We start from the raw sequence: 20073 nt of genomic DNA, 5'->3' as shown, positions 1-20073 counted from the left end.
GTGTGGTCAGAGTCTCCTAGGGACACTTGTGTAAAGTGCAGTTTCTTTGCTTCGCCCCCCAGTATTGAATCCTGGAGGTTGGGGCCCAGGAATTTGCATTTGAACGAGAAGCTCTCTTTAGAGGGTGGAGCAGAGAGGCCCCTCCCGGGTTCATGCTCACCTCTGAGCCTCTCCCCACCCCTCCCCGCCCTGCAAAGGGTGACTGCGCCGTGCCTGCCTGCCGGATTGATGAGAGCGATTCCTTCTTCCCAGCACGGCTTTCACTGGTGACATTTCCCAGTGCCAGGAGTGAAGGGGAGGCAGATGGGCGGATGTGTGACCTCCCTGGTTATCTGTCCTGTGCGCAGATCCCAAAGCTGTGCTTTCTTGTCACTTCTTCCTCTGCCTCCTCCTTCCCTGTAAACCCAGAGTCTCTGAACGCATCACTTTTCATCTCAATGGCAACTCGCAGGCTTCCTGGTGGCACAGTGGTTGGGAGTCGGCCTGCCAAAGCAGGGGACACAGGTTCAAGCCCTGGTCCAGGAAGAACCCACATGCCGTGGAGCAACTAAGCCCGTGCGCCACAACTACTGAGCCTGTACTCTAGAGCCCGTGAGCCACAACTCCTGAGCCCACATGCCACAACTACTGCAGCCCGTGTGCCTAGAGCCCGTGCTCTGCAGCAAGAGAAGCCACTGCGATGAGAAGCCCATGCACTGCAATGAAGAGTAGCCCCTGCTTGCCGCAACTAGAGAAAGCCCGTTCACAGCAATGAAGACCCAATGCAGCCAAAAATAAACAAACAAACAAACAAACAAATAAATAAATGGCAACTCTCAGCAGCTCAGCAGATTATCTTCTGGGGAGGGGTCAGGCTTCCTTCAACTCTGGCACTCCCATAAAAACCATTTTTGTTATTATTCCATTATACTTGTTCATTAAATTTGAGAAAAACCACAAGTCAAGTAAAGTCCACAGTAAATTAAATCATCTTTCTCAAATACCAGAAGGTTTTATACACACACAAACACACACACACACACACACACACACACACACACACACACACATATATCTGATTAGGTATTCTTGGATTTAAAATGAAGTAAATAGCCTAGATGGTCTCTAAGGCTTTTTCTGTCTTTCAAATTCTGTGGTCTACAAATCATATGACATGATATGATACATGAGATATAATATAATATAAATAAGGGACTGTAGTGGGTAAAGTGAACAAATGCATTCTAAGAATGTTTGAACAATATGTAGCGGTAAATCTTCTAAGAATAAGGAATTTGAAACAATTAACCTGTATTCTTTCATTATAGGTCAGTGCCTTGTCAAAAACATGTCATTACACGTGTTAACACAGTAAAGGAAAAATGCAGTCGCGCCTCTGTGGAATGTGTTTAGTGCTGTACTAAGTATTTATTAGAGGTGCAAAAACTAATGCACGGTCTCTGCTACCATTTAAAGTTATAAAACACAACCAAGCCAGTAGATGAGGCAACGGGTATAAGTGGAATCTGAGAGAGGGAGCAGGCCAGGGGTTTTGTTGGCAGGGAGGGGGTAGGGCTTGAACTAGGGGCTTGAGAGAGGCATGTACGGTCCGTGTGAGGAGAGCGGAGGGACGGGGCTTTTCTGGTGGGCCAGAGGGGAGAGGCTTCGTCATCCAGATGTGCTTTCCATGCCCATGACGTATGTTGTCCTGTCCGAAGGGAAATGTTTGCTTTGGGAAGCAGCAGAAATTAGGGTTGGAAGTAGAGGTTGGGTTCTATGGCGGGAGCCTTTTAATTCAAGGATAAAGTGTTTGGCGTTGACTTCTAAGGCCAACATTGCCCAAAGCCTGATTGGAGGAACGCTAGTCATATGCTCCTGGGGCAAAGGGTTTCATCACCAAATCTTCATAACACAACGTATTCCCCTTTGGAGATTCTTAGGACACATCAGCATGCTACATGTTCCCTAGTTCAACTCAGCATTTCCCAAACCAAATGTATCTGGTTGTAAAGCCCTTCTTTCAAGCTCTGTCTGCCAACGTCTTGAACACTTCTGGAATCTGCCGTAGGCCGTGGGGTCATGAAATAGTTTGGGACAGGCCTGGGGACTCACTGACTGACCCATCTCTCTCCTGTGCCCTCCGTGTTCCAATACTCCACACAGCACTGGAATGTGGGGGCCTGAGCTACTGGGGTAGAGGGGAGGTGATTGTGAAGGTCTGGTTCAGGCGTGCTGGGCCTGGGATCATGTAGGGTGGCTGTCCTGGTCCAGTCGGGCTGCTATAACAAAGTATCACAGACCAGAGGGCTTAAAACTACAGAGACTTAGCTCTCACAGCTCGGGAGGCTGGGGCGTCCAGGATCGCGAGGTGAGGGCCCGTTTCCTGGTTCGGGGCTGGTACTTCCTTGCAGGGTCCTCACATGGTGGAAGGGGTAGAGCTTTAAAAGAGCACTAATCCCATTCATGAGGGCTCCATACTCCTGACCTAAGCACCTCCCAAAGGCTGCACCTCCTAACACCATCCCTTTGGGAATGAGGGTTGCAACATATAGATTGGGGTCGGGCAGGGGGACACAAAACAGACCATAGCAGAGGGTCAAATGGAAATAGCTAGCACATCGTTGAAGCAACTGCAGTAAAACTTGGGGTGGAGTGGCGTCTACAGATAGAATTAGTATCATCCAAACGGAGGAGTTATTTGAATGGGTGAGTTCTTGTTTTTTTTTTTTGAATTAATTTTTATTGGAGTATAGTTGCTTTACGATGTTGTATTACTTTCTGCTGTGCAGCAAAGTGAAGCAGCTATACGTATACATACATCCCCTCTTTTTTTGGATTTCCTTCCCGTTTAGGTCACCGCAGAACATTGAGTAGAGTTCCCTGTGCTATGGATGAGTTCTTTAACGAAGAAAGGGTTGGGAGGAAATCTAGGCAATCCCAGGATATGATTACGAGTTTGTATTAATAATTCAGACCTGAATGTTTTACTTCAACTTCAAACCTTAAAAACAAGCCGGCACATCTGAGCTCCTGCCCTGCTCTACTTTTTTTTTTTTTTTCCTATAGCAGTCATTACCTTCCAACCACAGTATCATTTGCTTACGTCCCTGGGTTATTGTGTGTCTCCTTCCAACTAGAATGTAAACTCCCTGAGAGCAGGGAGCTTTGTAATTCATATCGTCTCCCACCGACGCCAAGAGCAGCGCCTTGCCAAAGCTGGCACTCAGTAAATACTGGTGGAATTGAATTGAACGTGGAATGCTACGGTTATTCGTCCATTTGTTTCTTCACAGACGTTTATCAGGGTCCTACTCTCAGTCTGAGGGAGGCTGGGGACCTCACTTCCCCGCCCCAGGGCTCCAGGCCGAGCGCAGGAGAGGCGCAAGCGGAATCCTCACTGCACAGGGGACTTGGTCCTCTGGTGAGAGGGCAGCACAGCCCGTGACTGACCCATCGGGTCAGCACGGAACCAGAGTTTTGGAGCTTCAGTTGAGTCAGGAAAGTGGTTTGGGAGCAAGGCTGGTGGGGCGGGAATTCCAGGTGGGAGAGGAGCCCCCGCAGGGACAGCCAGGCGCAGGCCAGCAGTGGCCGCGGCACAGACGGGAGATAGCACAGACCCAGAAGCTGCAGCAAAACATTCAAACACACACACACACACACACACACACACACACACACACACAGCCCTCTTATGGATTAGACTGCGTGCAAAGAATTCTGTGTGCCAAAAAGGATCAGAAGCAAAGCTGCAACAACAATGAGAAACTAAGAAAAAAATGTTAGCAATACTTATTAGGAAAGGCTGATATCCCTAATAACACAAGGAGCTCCTAAAATCAGTCTGAAAAAGGCCAACAACCCTCATGTATGTATTCTTTGCAAAGAATATGAACACAGTTCACAACAAGGGAAATTCAAAAGACTCTAAAATGAAAGGATGTCCAGACTCACCCATAAACGATGCAAACCTGCTACAGGTAGAGGGACAGTTATGAATGCAGAGTCTAAACTCTGGCCTTCTCAAAGCTGAAGTCGAGTCATGGGAGACAGAAAATAAAAAAGCAAGTAAATACAACACTCACTGTGTCCGACAGTGGTGAGTTTTTTGGAATCAGTGAGGCAGAGAGGGGGACAGGGCGGGGGCAGGGGTGGGCAGTGGCTCTTTTCAATAAAGTGCTTAGCCAGGACCTCAGGGAACCGGTGACATCTATGCAGGCATGATTGGAGGCAGAGAGCAAGCTTATCAGATATCTGGAAGGAGATTATTTCAGGAAGACGGGCCACCTGGCTACAGTGTTGGGAGCAAGGGGCCGGGAGGGCAGGAGCCAGGTGACAACGGGCCAGGCTGTTGCGAGGACGCCAGCTCTCCTCTCAGAGAGATGGAAGCTCTTCCTGAGGGTCTGAGCAGAAGAGTGGCTGCATCCGATAAGCAGGGGGTAAGGGGTGGGGACGAAAGCAGGTGCTGGAGGACCACCCAGGAGGCTTTTGCAACCATCCAGGCCACTGAACGGCTTGATCTGGGGGGATCTGGGCGGTGGTGACGGCTATCAGGATTTATTCACGGATTGGACGTGGGGCAGGAGGAAAGAAGGCAGGACTGCAGGATTCTTGGTTGGGTTCTCTTTACCAAGATGGAGAGGACTGTGGGGAGAGGGTTTGAGACGGAAAATCAGAGGTTTGGATGTAGATGTGTTAAGTTTGGTCTGCCTGGTTGACTTCCAAGTCTAAAGTTCAGAGAGAGGTCCAGACTGGAGGCAATGAATTTGGAAGCCATGGGCACGAAAGAGGTCTTTCAAGCTTGGAGACCGAGCTCTTCTAAGCAGTGACGATGAATAGAGAAGATGGAGCCCTGGGCTTTCACCGTTTGGACGTTGGGGAGACACAGGAGAGTGACCCCGGAGGTTAGGGTGCAGCCAGACGGGTAGGAGGAGGATGCCGTGATCTCCTGGAGAATGAGGTGTTTCAAGGAGATGCCACTTTTCACGCCTCAGATCCAAACGTTCATATCAAAGACCCCAGAGTTCCGTCACACACAGGTCATGACTGATGGGTGGGCATATAGGGGAAACTGGGAACTGTCACATTGTTAGGGGGTATAAATTGGGTCCACACCTAGGGAAGGCCACATGGCAGTAAAGTTTGGAATTACGAATCATGTACACTTTGAACCAGTAATTCCTTTTTTTTTTAGAGTTTATTCTAAAGATTTGATCACATATTTGGGGAAATACATGTGTATAGAGTTTTCTTTATAACACTGAGAACAGCCTAGATGTTACATCTAAGTGTTTAATAGGAGGGTCCTTGTCAAATATGTTATGATAGATCCATATGATGGGACATTATGCTACCCCTTCAAAAAGAATAAAGAAATATGTATGTGTATATATTCACCTGCACAGACACACAGACTACATATATATACCTATATAAGGAAGATCTTATATACACATAAAGATAAAACAACATATGTATATGTGTGTGTGTGTATGTATATATACATAGTTTAAAAAGGCAAGGCAAACAGTGTGTGCTATTTGCTCATGTGTTTTTTTTTTTAATTAATTTATTATTTATCTTTGGCTGTGTTGGGTCTTTGTTGCTATGTGCTGGCTTTCTCTAGTTGCGGCGAGCTGGGGCTACTCTTCGTTGCGGTGCACGGGCTTCTCATTGCAGTGGCTTCTCTAATTGCAGAGCGTGGGCTCTAGAACGCAGGCTCAGTAGTTGTGGCGCACGGGCTTAGTTGCTCCGCAGCATGTGGGATCTTCCCAGACCAGGGCTCGAACCCATATCCCCTTCCTTGGCAGGCAGATTCTTAACCTCTGTGCCACCAGGAAAGTCCCTGCTCATGTGTTTTAAAAGGTGAGGCAGGAGGCTAGAGCCTTGAGAGATGCTGAGGGCACCGCTCTCTCAGGGAAGGGGTAACCGCGGTTGCCCAGTGGGAGGGGCCAAGGAAGCTGGGTGATGGGGAGGGAAAGGTCGTTCTCCGTATACCAGTCTATACTTTTTAAATGTTGAGCCGTGCGACTATATTATCTGTTCAAAAATTAAAATAAGAGGCGTAAAAAGAAAGGGAGAGGTGGACAGTGTTGCGTCCCGAGGGCCTCGTGTGTTTGGGTAATCGTGCCCAACTGGTAGAGGGGAAAGGACTGACTTCCGAGGGCCATCCAGACAAACGTGTCCTCCGTGTGAAAAGCTCTTTAAGTATAATTGGGGTGAAGAGGCCGTTTTGTTTCTCAACACAGTGGAGTGAGGAGGGTCTGCTGTTTGTTCCTCGTCTGATCCCAGCCCAGGTGAGTGCCATGGCCCGTGTTTAGAAGGGTGGCATGGTCACTGGATTCCACAGAGGACGCGAGGGATGCCCCTCCGTCTCACCCGGATTCCCCAGGTGGAGCGCTAGCAGAGGAAGGCACGCCCCCCTCGCGCAGTCCATTCACGAAGCATAATGCTGTGGGCGTGGCATCCTTCTGGGGTTTAAGGGTATATTTAAGAGACCTGGTTTATCTATTGCACCTCAGATAGATAAATGGAATGGGATTAAACAGCTCAAAATCCATCTGAAAATAATTCGGCTTTTGCTAATGCCAAGATTGTTTGGGAAGAAGGCCTAGAGAGAGAGACTACCAACTGGAACTATATGAAACGTCATGAGGCATTTCTGCGTCTCCATGGAGATTATGGCGTCAGTGCCCACGTGCTGAAGGCACACCGGAACTTCAGACCCCTGGGGTTTGGGGGGCAGAGCGTATAGTTTACAAAGCCTGTATATTTTAACACGTTCTATATATACGTTCGTTGGAAAAAATGATCCATATTTTGTTCTCAAGGGACTTTGATGTTGGGACATGAGACCATATTATTTTGAGGTACTTGTAAAACTTGACAAATTGACCTCTTGAGTGAGATCCCAGGTAGACTTGTGTTATATGGAATTCCATCTTCCAGGAAATAGCTCACTGTACCTAACTTGGGAAATCTGAAATAAAATTATAAATATATATTTCTTTTGTCACCATTTGAAATATTCTACCCTGTGATTTTGGTTTCTATTTTCAACACACATAGAAATATTTTTGCACTGGGTATGTTTGTGATAAAAGCGTTTTTTAGGATAGCTAAGTAAATTTGCTTTTGAAAAAGTAATCTTTAGGTATATAAATTTAAGATCAATATGTCTCTTATGGAGTATTTTTTAAAATTATACTTGCTTCTGAAAATTTTGAGCCGTGTGCTACATGGTACATTTTCGATTCAGATCATTTAGATTGGTATAGAAAATCCCATCCAGAATGTTTGAAAGGTCATCTGCTTCATGTTTGGCATGAATAAATGCCGTTTGTTTCCATCAAAGAGGAAATGCTGCCATGTTTCTGACTGAGCCCCCCTTCCCTTCAAGGCAAAGCCTTCATATCTTAGTATTGTACGTATCATGTATTTTAAAATTTTTATTTTATTTTTATGGCTGTTTGGTTTTCATCTAGGTTTATCTGTGATGGGAGGCGGGAAACTTTATAGGACTGGAAATTTCTCTTTACTACATTCCATTATATGCAGTTGCACTAATGTTCTTAGCTAATGTAATTATGTATCATCTTTACACTTCTTTATTAATTTTTTTAAAACATGATAATCTGTCAGCACTACATTCCATCTTTTGTCATTAAGCTTTAAGCCCCTCAAAAACAAACCCTTTAAAATACTTAAGTTACAGTGTTTTGAAACAATAATTGGAAAATTATGTGAAACAAGCACCTCCCTCTATAAAAAAATCTGAGCTGTTTAAATTTTTGAGAGATGACATGGAAAGAAGCAATAAATTTCTAAAACATTGTTCTTTACATAAAAATCAAATAATATACTTTTGTGTGGCCATACCAATTTTTAAAATTTAACCCTGTGGCTATAAGTGGAAAGGTCCACCGTGGGCCCAGGGCCTGGCCTTGTGTTTTGTTTGTGTGGCCTGTGCCTCTGTTCCCTTTAGAGCAGAATGAACTACACTCTCGCAGGAATCACTGACTATGGCCTTTCCATTTGTCCTTCCTCTGCTGTTTGATGACCTACTGTTTATTTCCCTGGTTCTCAAGTTCATTACCAGAAAGGAATTTGAGCATTGCAGAAGAAAATGGTATACATTCTTCTGGTTAACATTCCAGAAGAAAAATAACCCACAGCTCTTTTCTAGAAGCACAAACTTGGGGTCACGGAGTCGGAGGAGCCTAATTGTAGGGTCTTTGGCACAGAGCAGCCAAGGCGCAAAGACAATCCGCTTGACAGAAGAGCAGACCCAGCAGGCCCAGCCACGGCTGTGCTTGAGATATTTGCTGCTTTCTAGACTTTTCCCCCAGGTTTTAGTTCATGTTTCCAAGCATGTCATTGAATTTGTGTAATATGCCCACAGCCTTCAAACTTTCATGCTTTTGAACACATCATATATATATATATATATATATATATATATATTTTTTTTTTTTTTTTTTTTGCGGTACGCGGGCCTCTCACTGTTGTGGCCTCTCCCGTTGTGGAGCACAGCCTCCGGACGCACAGGCTCAGCGGCCATGGCTCATGGGCGCAGCCGCTCTGCGGCATGTGGGATCTTCCTGGACCGGGGCACGAACCCGCATCCCCTGCGTCGGCAGGCAGACTCCCAACCACTGCGCCACCAGGGAAGCCCCACACCATATATTTTGACTGTTAAATGATGTAGCACCGTGAAATTGTATCACATCATGTTTTTCAAAAGACTGTTTACCTAGTTAGTATTGGTTTTCAAGTGAAGTGTTCTAAAACTTAACGAAGATGTTAATTTCTTTGGCCAGAATTAGCTGGTATCTCTTGCCTCACTTACCGGCGTGGTCTGACAACTGCAGTGTCCGCCCTTTTACCAGCTCAGGAGGAGCTGGTTTGGGTGGTTTTCCTGCATCTTCTTATCCTTTTAAGAACTGTAAAGGCTCCACTTAACAGCATTATTACAAGCCTGCCTGTGAGGGCGGCTTCTAGGCACTGCGCCTGTGTAGACGGATGGTCCCCGTCCCAAAGTGCAGGGCCTGTCACCCTAAAGTATCAGCAACGTAGAGAGGCAGGCAAAAGACACATTGGTAACTGGTAAGCAAGGGACATGCCAAAAATCAGATAGTTACTTTGTGTGAGTACAAAGGGATGCTTGCCTGTCTGTGGAATCAATAGTGTAGTTAGTAAGAAGGCGGGAAGCAGAACTAACCTCCCAAAGCTGCCCAGAGGTCCGTCACCACGAGCGACCAGGTCTTATTCCTGAGCAAATTAATAGGAGGTGCAGACGTCCTGAGGCCCAGTCTGCACCCCGAGGCCACGGCTGAGCCGTGCTGGCTGCTCCTGGGCCCCGTCTGTGGGGGACAGGCACCCCCAGATCACCTTTCTTTAATCAGAGTTCAGCATTCTTGTCACTCCACTGAGCACACTCGGGCAGGAAATGATAAGAGCTCCCTTTCTTCCTTGTTATGTAAATTTTCAACATAACTGTTTACAATTTTATAATAGGGACAAGGGCAGTCAGCTCTCTCAGAGGAGGTGTTTATTCTCATCTTCTCTCTACTCACTAAGGAGAAAACACAGAATGGTTGTCCTCAAGTTTTCTGAAATTTCAGCTTTTCTGATTGGTTATTTATTTCTTAAGATTAATCTTTACATTACCAGTTGTTTGTAATCTATTCTGTGAAGTTTCACTTTGTAATACATAGTCCTTGCATGCCTACAGAATCTCCCTTTCATAGTATGAGTCCTCATACAGAAATCCTAATTTGCTACTGCACCTACAGAGTTTATTTTGGCATCGATTAAAAAAAGCAGAAATTGTACATGTTCTCACATCGTTGTAATGCTGTTGCCCTATTTGCTACTCTAAGGCCTGTACACTCAGCCATTGTATTCCAAAGTTATAAAGATTTCTTTCTGAAATGGTTGTCAGTGAGCAGATAATATAAGCACTAGTCCCCTTACCCTGGCTTTCTCCCCATGCGTCTAGAAGTCTGTAGCTTTTTACAGTGTTCAGCATGTGTAAGTAATGGGTCTTAATGGGACTCAACACAGCAGATGGTCAAATGCCCTGTACATGGAGTTTGATCAATACATGTTATTGGCTGACCAATTAGTGTTATTACTTCAAGCATCAGAAATTACTTTCATTATCCAAAATGATGAGACCTTTTGCATCTCAGTGTTATGAATATTGACTACCGATTACAGAAATAGAGAACTACTGTGAAAAATCCACATATTAAAGAAATCTGAGATAATAGTTCAGGTTTATCTCTTCAAGTAAATATTCCCGATTGTTTCATATTGGAGTCCTTTTTTAAAAAAGGTGAAACTAGAAAACATTAAAAAATAATCTTGCTCGAGATAGAATAATTTAGAAATAGGTATTTGTATATGTGAGCTGGGCCAGTCATTTAAAGAAAAAAAAAAGTAGAATCGTGACTGTCTTGCCCATGTCTGTCTGTCTGTCTCTTCTCTGGCTCCTAACCCCACCACCTTCAAACTGTAACTAAAGAACAAGACATTTTAAAATGAAAACAACTTAGCTTCTTCGTAGGGGGCAGGGGAAGGAAGGTGGTAACTTGGTCTTAAAGTTTTTAGTTATCTGATTTTCACCATCTACTTTAAAACTCTGCTCTTCAGACAGATGGTTTGACTTACAGGCGGAGAAGAGATGCTGCTTCTAAGTTTCTTAATAAGATAAGGATGTTTTCACTGGGCTAATGTTGCTTTGCTGAAAATAATTTGGGAAATTGGGAGAAGGTTACTTAACATCTAACCCAGACAGGTTCTTTATATGCACCGTTGATGTGAAGACCTCCTGTGACATGTTAGAATAGATTTCCTGGTAATTTAATATCAAGGGAATAATGCAGTTCGCATCTTGACATAAAATCAGATTTCTTTGTTATATTTGGGCAGACCCAGTTCCATGGCATGATCTCATTCTCTCTCCCCTTGTATTCCCTTAGAACAGGGTCAGTGCCTGTCTGATACCCCTGCAGTGTTCTACCTCACAGTGTAATTATTGGATACACACAACCATCCCAAGAGCTCATATATTTTTTTTAACATCTTTATTGGAGTATAATTGCTTTACAATGGTGTGTTAGTTTCTGCTTTATAACAAAGTGAATCAGTTATACATATACATATGTTCCCATATCTCTTCCCTCTTGCGTCTCCCTCCCTCCCACTCTATCCCACCCCTGTAGGTGGTCACACAGCACCGAGCTGATCTCCCTATGCTATGTGGCTGCTTCCCACTAGCTATCTACCTTACGTCTGGTAGTGTGTATATGTCCATGCCTCTCTCTCACTTTGTCCCAGCTTACCCTTCCCCCTCCCCATATCCTCAAGTCCGTTCTCTAGTAGGTCTGTGTCTTTATTCCCGTCTTGCCCCTAGGTTCTTCATGACATTTTTTTTTCTTAGATTCCATATATATGTGTTAGCATACAGTATTTGTTTTTCTCTTTCTGACTTACTTCACTCTGTATAACAGACTCTAGGTCCATCCACCTCACTACGAATAACTCAATTTCATTTCTTTTTATGGCTGAGTAATATTCCATTGTATATATGTGCCAAATCTTCTTTATCCATTCATCAAACACATGAAAGAATGCTCAACATCATTAATCATTAGAGAAGTGCAAATCAAAACTACAATGAGATATCATCTCACACCAGTCAGAATGGCCATCATCAAAAAATCTAGAAACAATAAATGTTGGAGAGGGTGTGGAGAGAAGGGAACACTCTTGCACTGCTGGTGGGAATGTGAATTGGTTCAGCCACTATGGAGAACAGTATGGAGGTTCCTTAAAAAACTAAAGATAGAACTACCATATGACCCAGCAATCCCACTACTGGGCATATACCCTGAGAAAACCTTAATTCAAAAAGAGTCATGTACCAAAATGTCCATTGCAGCTCTATTTACAATAGCCAGGACATGGAACCAAGAGCTCATATTAAGGGCTGGGATTCTTGTTTAGAAATAATGCATGATAGTTGGGAAACCTTAGGCCACTGGGCTCAGACAAACCAATATTCAAGTTTTTCTTTACCATTTCCTCGGGAAAGTTCTATAGCCTCTTTCCAAGTTTCCTGTATAGTAGGTGTAAAGTGCCCGGTGAGTTGTCTTTTGTTTCCCTTGATCATGTCTTTGGCCTGGACTTTGCATATCACAGGGGAGCAGTGAAAAGTACAGTCATGCTGTATAGATCAAGTTGAGAATCCTTTTATTTCCTTAAAAAATAAAATCAACATATGCTACATATAAGTGGATTGGCGGAATGTTTGCAAAGATTAGTCTATAAGTTAATAATATGAAAATCTTTTTAAAGAAACAGGTGTGTTATGTAGCAAACCAGACAATGAAATAAATGGTAATGGGACTGATGGTCTTGACCACTTTTTTAAATGTGGGGTTTTATATTTTTAACGTAACTTTACCATTTTTCAACTAATCACCTTTTCGTGCCCATTTTTTTTTTTTTTTTTTTTGCGGTATGCGGGCCTCTCACTGTCGTGGCCTCTCCCATTGCGGAGCACAGGCCCCGGACGCGCAGGCCCAGCGGCCATGGCCCACAGGCCCAACCGCTCCGCGGCATGTGGGATCCTCCCGAACCAGGGCACGAACCCGCGTCCCCTGCATCGGCAGGCGGACTCCCAACCACCGCGCCACCAGGGAAGCCCCTCTTTGTGCCCATTTTTAAAGAGCTTCATTAATAGTACACTTTTCACTTGCCTGTGGACTTTTATTGGGCTATAGATATTTTAAGAGGGGGAGGATGGGGGGAATTGTCTCACTTTTTCATAGACATGTAGAATATGAGGTTTTTAGACAGCTATACTTGTTTCCTTAAATGTTTCTGCATTTCATCATGGGACTTCCCTGGCCGTCCAGTGGTTAGAACTCCGCACTTTCACTGCCAAGGTTGTGGGTTCCATCCCTGGTCAGGGAACTAAGATCCTGCAAGCTGCGCGGTGTGACCAAAAAAAAAAAAAAAAAAAAAAGAGTTTCTCCATTTCATCCTAATCGGTATCATTTTTTATCATCTTGACTGTGTTTCTTCCCTGAGTCCTCAGTCCTTCTCAAGGCAGCCTCTGGACCTGTGTTCTTCTGAACTTTCTGAAAGCTGCTTTCTTAAAATCTAGGACAGATATTTGTTTGAGCTCGGCATTCCCACCTTCGGCTGTTCCGTGCTTGTGTTACCTGCAGGTTCTTACCTGTTGGTTGGAGTGAAGCCCCGCGGGGCAGTTCCGGTCACTGTCTCATCACCTTAGTGGTCAGATGGTCAGCAAGGCGAGTTAAGCCAACTGCCTCCAGTGGCGAGAGGCTCCCAGGCGTACATCTGGGTGGTTGACAAATCCGCCAGGACTATTGTGTCACATCTTTGTGCCAGTATTGAGATTTGTAATAAGAAAGCGTCTCAAAAAGCCCGCTTCTGGTCAGGCAGCTGTATGGTGCGGTCCCACGATAACGTCACAACCATGTCCCTTCCCACGCCCCTCGGAGGCCATACAACTCTATACCTTCTTGTTACACAGAGAGTCACTGCTCCACCTCTTCTCCTGTGTCTCTTCTCTTTCCCGTGTTCCAGTCTAGACGTCCATCTGCTGAGCCTCAGTGACGCTGATAAGACCATAATGCTTCCCGACTATCCGAAATAGAAACATTATGAATATTAACGATTGAGGTCCTGATATCCAGATCGTGCTGACGTATTAAAACCTAAGACCCATCGGGGTCCTACCATCGGGGCCTCACCTGGCCGTGTTCTAGGAAGCGGGTCTGAGTCATCACAGCACACACCAGGGAGTCTCTCAGACCTGATCAGGGAAACGTTGTGTGTGTGTGTTTTACTCTAGCAGAAATCCTGGGTTTTAGAACATCATCGCCACCTACTCGTGGTTATTATTTTTTGTCTGTCTATTTTTCCCATCTGTTAAGCTAAGCACATCCAGGAAAGTCAGAACTAGATATGGGGGATGCAGCCCCCCCCATGTGAGCCAGGCCACACAGCAGTGAGCTGTAGGGGGTTTAGTGACCAAGTTGGGGTGTTGGCAAAAGAGAGGCTGAATTAAAGGAGAGTGGTTAGTGTAGTAGTTTCCTAGGCAATGTAATGAGTTTTACTAGTTACTGTTCTTTTTTGAAACCAGGGAGGTTCTTAAGCCTTAATAGCATGACAGGAATTAGGGCCATAGTTCCTATTAGGAGGGGAAAAAATAGAGAAGAAGGAAGACTAGATCGGCAGCTTACTGTATTTATCCTTTGTGTCAACTCTCCGTCACTGTTTAAAGACACTAAGGAATAAAGTTACTGTCAGTCACGACGTAAATAGCTGCTCTGAAACGATGTTGCATAGAAAGGGAGTTAGAAATCGGGATGCCCAACTGAACAGTAAAAATGTACGAAAGGACGCCGGAAACGTCTTGTAAAAATTACAGCTGCTCCAACATTATTTGTAATAGCAAAAGATTGGAGACAATGTCCATCAGTGAGGACTGGTTAAATAAATGCTGGCTCATCCACACAATGTGGGAGCCTGTGTAGGTGTTAGAAAAAGAGTGAAGAAGAGCTTGACACACTGGCGGGAGTGATCTCCACTACGTAGTTACCTGAGGAGAAAAACCACGGTACAGAGCAGTGTGCGTGGTATGCTGCCTTTGTGCAAGAAAGGGAGGATTGTGGATATATGAACACATTTGCTTAGATTTTCAAGGAGAAACAAGACAATAAAAGATAAATATAAAACTAAGAAAAATGCGTAGGAGGAGGGAGGGGTCAGAGTAGAGGAGACCAGGAAGAAAGTAAGATTTACCTGAATGCACCCTGATATGTAGTTTGACTTTGGAATCATAAAACAAATTATATCCAAAAAAGCAAAATCACTTCCCACCCAACACATACACAATGGGGGGGGGGGGGAAGGAAACAAATGAAGGGAATTATACTTTGTTAAGTGACATACCCACATAAAGAAAATAATTATTCTGACAGACCTTAGAACACAATACTTTTTCTGTACCTTCTCAATGAGATACTCTAAGGACAAAAAAAATGCAGAGTTTAAATTGTATTTAGCGGTCTTACTATTGGTTATGTTTGTGTGGTTAAGAATTAAGATTGTCTACCTAAGAGAAAAGAAATAAGCATAAGATTTTTAAAAATTATGTAAAATTCCTGTATACTTAAATTTGAATTAGAAGTATGAGTAAGATCTTATTCTTCCCTTAAAAAAAATACTCTGGGCTTCCCTGGTGGCGCAGTGGTTGAGAGTCCGCCTGCCGATGCAGGGGACACGGGTTCGTGCCCCTGGTCCAGGAAGATCCCACATGCCGCGGAGCGGCTGGGCCCGTGAGCCATGGCCGCTGAGCCTGCGCGTCCGGAGCCTGTGCTCCGCAACGGGAGAGGCCACAGCAGTGAGAGGCCCGCGTACCGCAAAAAAAAAAAAAAAACAACCAAACAAACAAACAAAAAAACCTCCATGTACCTGAGATCTGTTCAATATAAAGGCCTAGAAAACAGTGGAAACTCAGTAACAATGTGCACTCCTAGCCCCCAGATGGTGGTCTTTAAATACCATTCCCCACTCTAAGAGTCCAGAGGTCCCTGGAGAAATGCCTGGTTCCACGTCTGTGATGAGAAATGTACTTGGTAGGTCTAGAACATCTTGTGCTGGAAAGCAAGGGACATATCAAAGACTAATTAGTGATTTCAGAAGAACCTAGGAACCCACCTGCGGGGTTCCCATTGGCCAGAGATGGGATAAGTGACTGCAGATGAATATGAAAACTTCCCATGAGTTTTAATGATATTAAACCAGGAAAAGGACTGTCACGCCACTCCTGCCTTCAGGCTATTTTGAATGATGATGGGGAATATGCATTGTTTATGTAAATTATTCAGAGAGTTCTTGGGCATTCTCCCCATCCCCTCCCCTCTACAGCAGGCTTGGGGTCTGACCTCAGATTGACTTTTACTGGGACAGGAAATACATTGCTTTGCACTCTTTTCATCCCTAATTGCCAACATCGTGTCCTTGGCAGAGCTGAAATCTGCCTCTGAGATTCCAAAGACCTGGATTCTGGTCCAGCTGTTGTGCTGCTCCCTCCACAGCCTCAGTGTCTCTGAACCTGGCTGAGCCTCAGACATCTCATCTCTAACGTAAGAATGAGGATGATCACCTGTGCCCTGCAGCCCTTCCAGTCCATGAGCACCCACTTCCAAGACACCTTCTGCCTCACGGATGCCGTGAATTTGCAGTGTTTCCCCCATTGTTACATTCTTAAATAGGCCCTTTATGAAATCTCAGTGGAGGTTGGAATCGTTTCAGCTGTACCTAGAAAAAGAAATATTGCCGGCTCATTACCACAGATTGGGTGGGGAAGTAATATCCTCTGTCTTTCTGTTTCTTTCAGCCATGGAATTCCATGAACACTTGCACAGCATAGGCACCAAGGAAGGTCTGAAGGAACGCAAACTGCAAAAAGCGGTGGAGAGCTTTACCTGGAATATTACCATCTTAAAGGTATTTTCCGAGTTGTTTCTGATGCTAGTGATGTTGCCTCCTTGTTCAGCATGTTTCTTCCTGTTAGTATACCACTTCCTGCACTGTACATTACCAGCCACTTGAAGCTATGGCATGGTCACAAAAATCGAATGAGAACTCTGCTTTCTGGAGAGTCTGCTGCGGGCACAGTAGCTGGGCAGTGCAGCTCCGAGGGAGAAAAGGGGACTCGGGCAGTTGGCACCTTGTGGATTCTGCCAAGAAGGGAAAGGATCTGCATTTCGTCCTTAAAGCATCGTGAAGTTCATAAATGCCAGTTGCTACATGTGAAATAGAAAGCATTGATTACAGAGGAATGACTGGGAATTTGAAGATTCTAGTTCTTCAGATTTCCTTCAATGCTTTAAAGTATAATCACAGCCTTAATGTCAATATGATACCAGGGAAGAAGTAGGAAAGAATTGTGGGGGGCATAATCAAAAGAAATATGTAAAGGAATTGCTATTTGAAAAAAATTTCCCTTCAAGGGAGAAACCATCTATATCTGTTTGTTTATCTGCTTCCTTCTTTCTTTCTTTTCCTTTCTTTCTGTCTGTCTCTCTCTCCCTCCTTCCTTCCTTTCCTTCCATCTTCCTATCTCAGCATGACCATTTAAAAAAATTAACTTTTATTAGTTTTATTATAAAAGTAATATTTTTTCGTTATAGAAAATGTCAAAATAGCATAACCAAAGGTAAACATAGTCCCACCGTCCAGGGTCTTTTGCTGTACATTCTCCCAGTCTTTTTCTCTATGGTATATATAATATGACATGATTTTAAAACTAACGTTATGTATGTGCCTTGGAACTTTTTTTGCATTTTGTCTCTCTGATCTTTTCTTTATCTCAGTGTTTGGGACCTTGAATAATAATAACACAGAAACATTATTTCACTCTGGGCTTTGGACAGCTCAATGTAAAATTACTCTCCGGTTCACCTTCCAAACTTTCTTCTCAGTTGAATTCAAAAGACATTATCACAGCTGCCTCTTTTAATTTCTCTGTTCCCCTTCAAGTTAAAAGACCCATCCTGCATCCCTAATTTTCAAAGTAACATATACTCATGTAAAAACAATTTGGGAAATACATACGTGTAGATGATAATAAACTACAATTTAGACAAAAAAAAAAGATCCCTCCTGCAGCTGACAACAGTTTTCTGATTTAATTTAATGAAAAGTCACCCTTTCAAAGCCAGCCAACTTGCACTTTCTCATCTTAAACCCTTACTCATTTTCATAAGTCATTTTCTAAACTTCTTCAAATACTTCCCTTCCTACACATGTACTTTTTTCCATCTCTGGATCTTCTGCTTAGTATTTAACTCTGATCATTTGCAGTTCAGTAAACAGCGGATAGGAAAATTTACAATGAAGAGGAATTTGGCTTTACAACTTGCTGACTCACTCCCAACCAGAGATGGGGTTGTACACTACCAATTTCCTGCAAACCTCAGGAAAAGATTGCATCGTAGTCTATAGCCCTGTGATAGGAACAAATGCTCGTTTGGCTTTTATTTTATTATAGGCAAAACAGACTTAGGGAGCAAACTTTTCATCTGTCAGCTATCCTTGCTACTCCATTCTGGTCCAGGAACCAGCAGCCTGGGCCTCACCTGGGAGCTTGTTCACAATGCAGACTCCCGGGCCCTGCCCCAGGCCTGCTGAGTCAGAATCTGCCTTTTTACAAGATCCCGGGGGATTCTTACGCACATTACAGTTTGAGAAGTACTGGGCTAAGAACCCCTGAAAATGGGAGGCTGGCGCACATATTCATGAAAAACAGCTGACATAAAGTAATGGCTCAGGTTTTAGAAACATGAAATTGAACCAAACAGCTACACTGAGGAAACTATTTTCTTTTGAATTATGTCCGGGAGATAGAATTAGCACCTCAGACTTATGTACATATGGAAACAAACGTATAGAACAGGGTAATAGATCTTTTTTAAATTCCCGGGGTAGTATTTGCTGTAGCTGATGTTTGAGTATGGTAGAACCCAGGCGCTGAGTGGGGAAGAGTTGGAGTGGTCTGTGTGTCTTTTCTGTACAATAGGAGGGCTTTTTTTATTGCTGCATATTTCTCAGGTTTAAACTTTCTTTAGAAGAATCAGTGCCGGTGGAGTTTTAGACATGAGTTTGGGTCTGAGTTGAGCTCCCAGCCTTTTCCTGGCAGGAGGGGATGGGTCCCTTGAGTTCCCCTCACCACCTGTTCTTTGCACAGAGCTTGGAGGGAGTCCAGCCCTCCAGGGCCCTGTGTGGTATGTAGTTGGCAGCGGGTGCCCTCATGGGGGCACAGAGGCTTGGGGAAGGTTCCAGACTTTCCCTCCAGACGTGCTGAGGGAGCCCCGGAGCTGTGAGGCCAGGTGTAAGAATTACCCGGGTGCTTAAGACACAGTCTCCTAAGCCCCACCACAGACCTCCTGGGTCAGCATCTCAGGGGTGGACGCAGGAATATGGCTGTGTGACACGTTCCTCAGGGGATTTGCAGGCACCCTAAAAAATTGAGTGCCACCACTCTAGAGTCAAATCAGAAGTGTCTTTCCTTCTGAATCACCCCACTCATGTGAACAACAAGGGAGGCAGGGTGGCCAATCATCGCGGGATGAAGGACTTGCAGTGTGAGAGCCGGGGTGATGGGTCACCCCCAGAGCAGGCGCCCGGCCACAAACTCCTTTCGTCCAAGGATGTCCAGCCCAGTTTTCATGAGTCCTTGCTAGCTTTGTTTAGTTTTTTCAACTTTAAGAGTTGCTTTAAAATACAGAAATGAACGAAGGAGAAATGTCACCTCTGATTCCACATCCAGAATGACCCGCTGTTAACGTCTTGGCATATTTACTTCCAGTCATTTTTTTCTTTGAATAAAAATCATTCATTTGTTTTTGTAAATATGTCTTCATTTTAAAGAACTTCTTTAATGTATAAAAGATAAGTTTTAAAATGACCTCAGATCCTCCCTCTGAGAAATAATTATTAAATGTAAGTGACCTTATTCCAGGAACCTTTTTCTATGCATGTGGACGGATGGATGGAGATACATGTTTTTGATCCTGAGTCATACTTTTTTCTCGTTTTTCACATCTTTGATATTGGTGTGTATCTTACAATGCATGGCATCTTTGCATTGTAGCCTAGTTAAATTGGAGTGATTTTCTTCCTTAGTGGTGTGTAAACTAGTGGTATGTATGTCTCATAAGTACTAGTGTCTCAGTTATTATGAAATAAGGTATATCAATAGATAGAATCCTACTATAATTTCTCTATTTAATTTTTTTAAGTACTAAGTTTCACTTCACTTAAATTAATAGGAAAAAAGCAAACCATAAAGAAACTAAATGAATTGCTGAACAATTTTTACCCTAGAGGTTTTTCTTTCCTATAAAATCCCTCTGAGGTTAAGAAAAGAGACTATGAAAAATGTTAATGGGAGTCATTTTGTTGGGTTTTTGAAAGCTGTACATTTCAGTTATAAGCTTTGTTGGTTGCCCTTCTGCTACGAAAGATGAGTTAGCGCTTTTTAATATT

At 43.9% G+C, this 20073-nt stretch overlaps 1 protein-coding gene across 1 annotated transcript in view; it reads left to right on the top strand.

Moving 5' to 3' along the window:
• Positions 1 to 20073, top strand: part of PLCL2 (phospholipase C like 2) — a 190857-nt gene that overhangs the window by 147857 nt on the left and 22927 nt on the right. The window contains exon 5 of the mRNA XM_033432016.2: positions 16421 to 16530. Within this exon, the coding sequence (XP_033287907.1) occupies positions 16421 to 16530 (110 nt within the window). The remainder of the gene's footprint in view (positions 1 to 16420; positions 16531 to 20073) is intronic.

The sequence above is a fragment of the Orcinus orca genome, chromosome 5 (assembly GCF_937001465.1).
Source record: "Orcinus orca chromosome 5, mOrcOrc1.1, whole genome shotgun sequence".
NCBI lineage: Eukaryota > Metazoa > Chordata > Mammalia > Artiodactyla > Delphinidae > Orcinus > Orcinus orca.
Note: the sequence above shows the minus strand (reverse complement) of the source record. Positions and strands in the feature narration are given on the sequence as shown.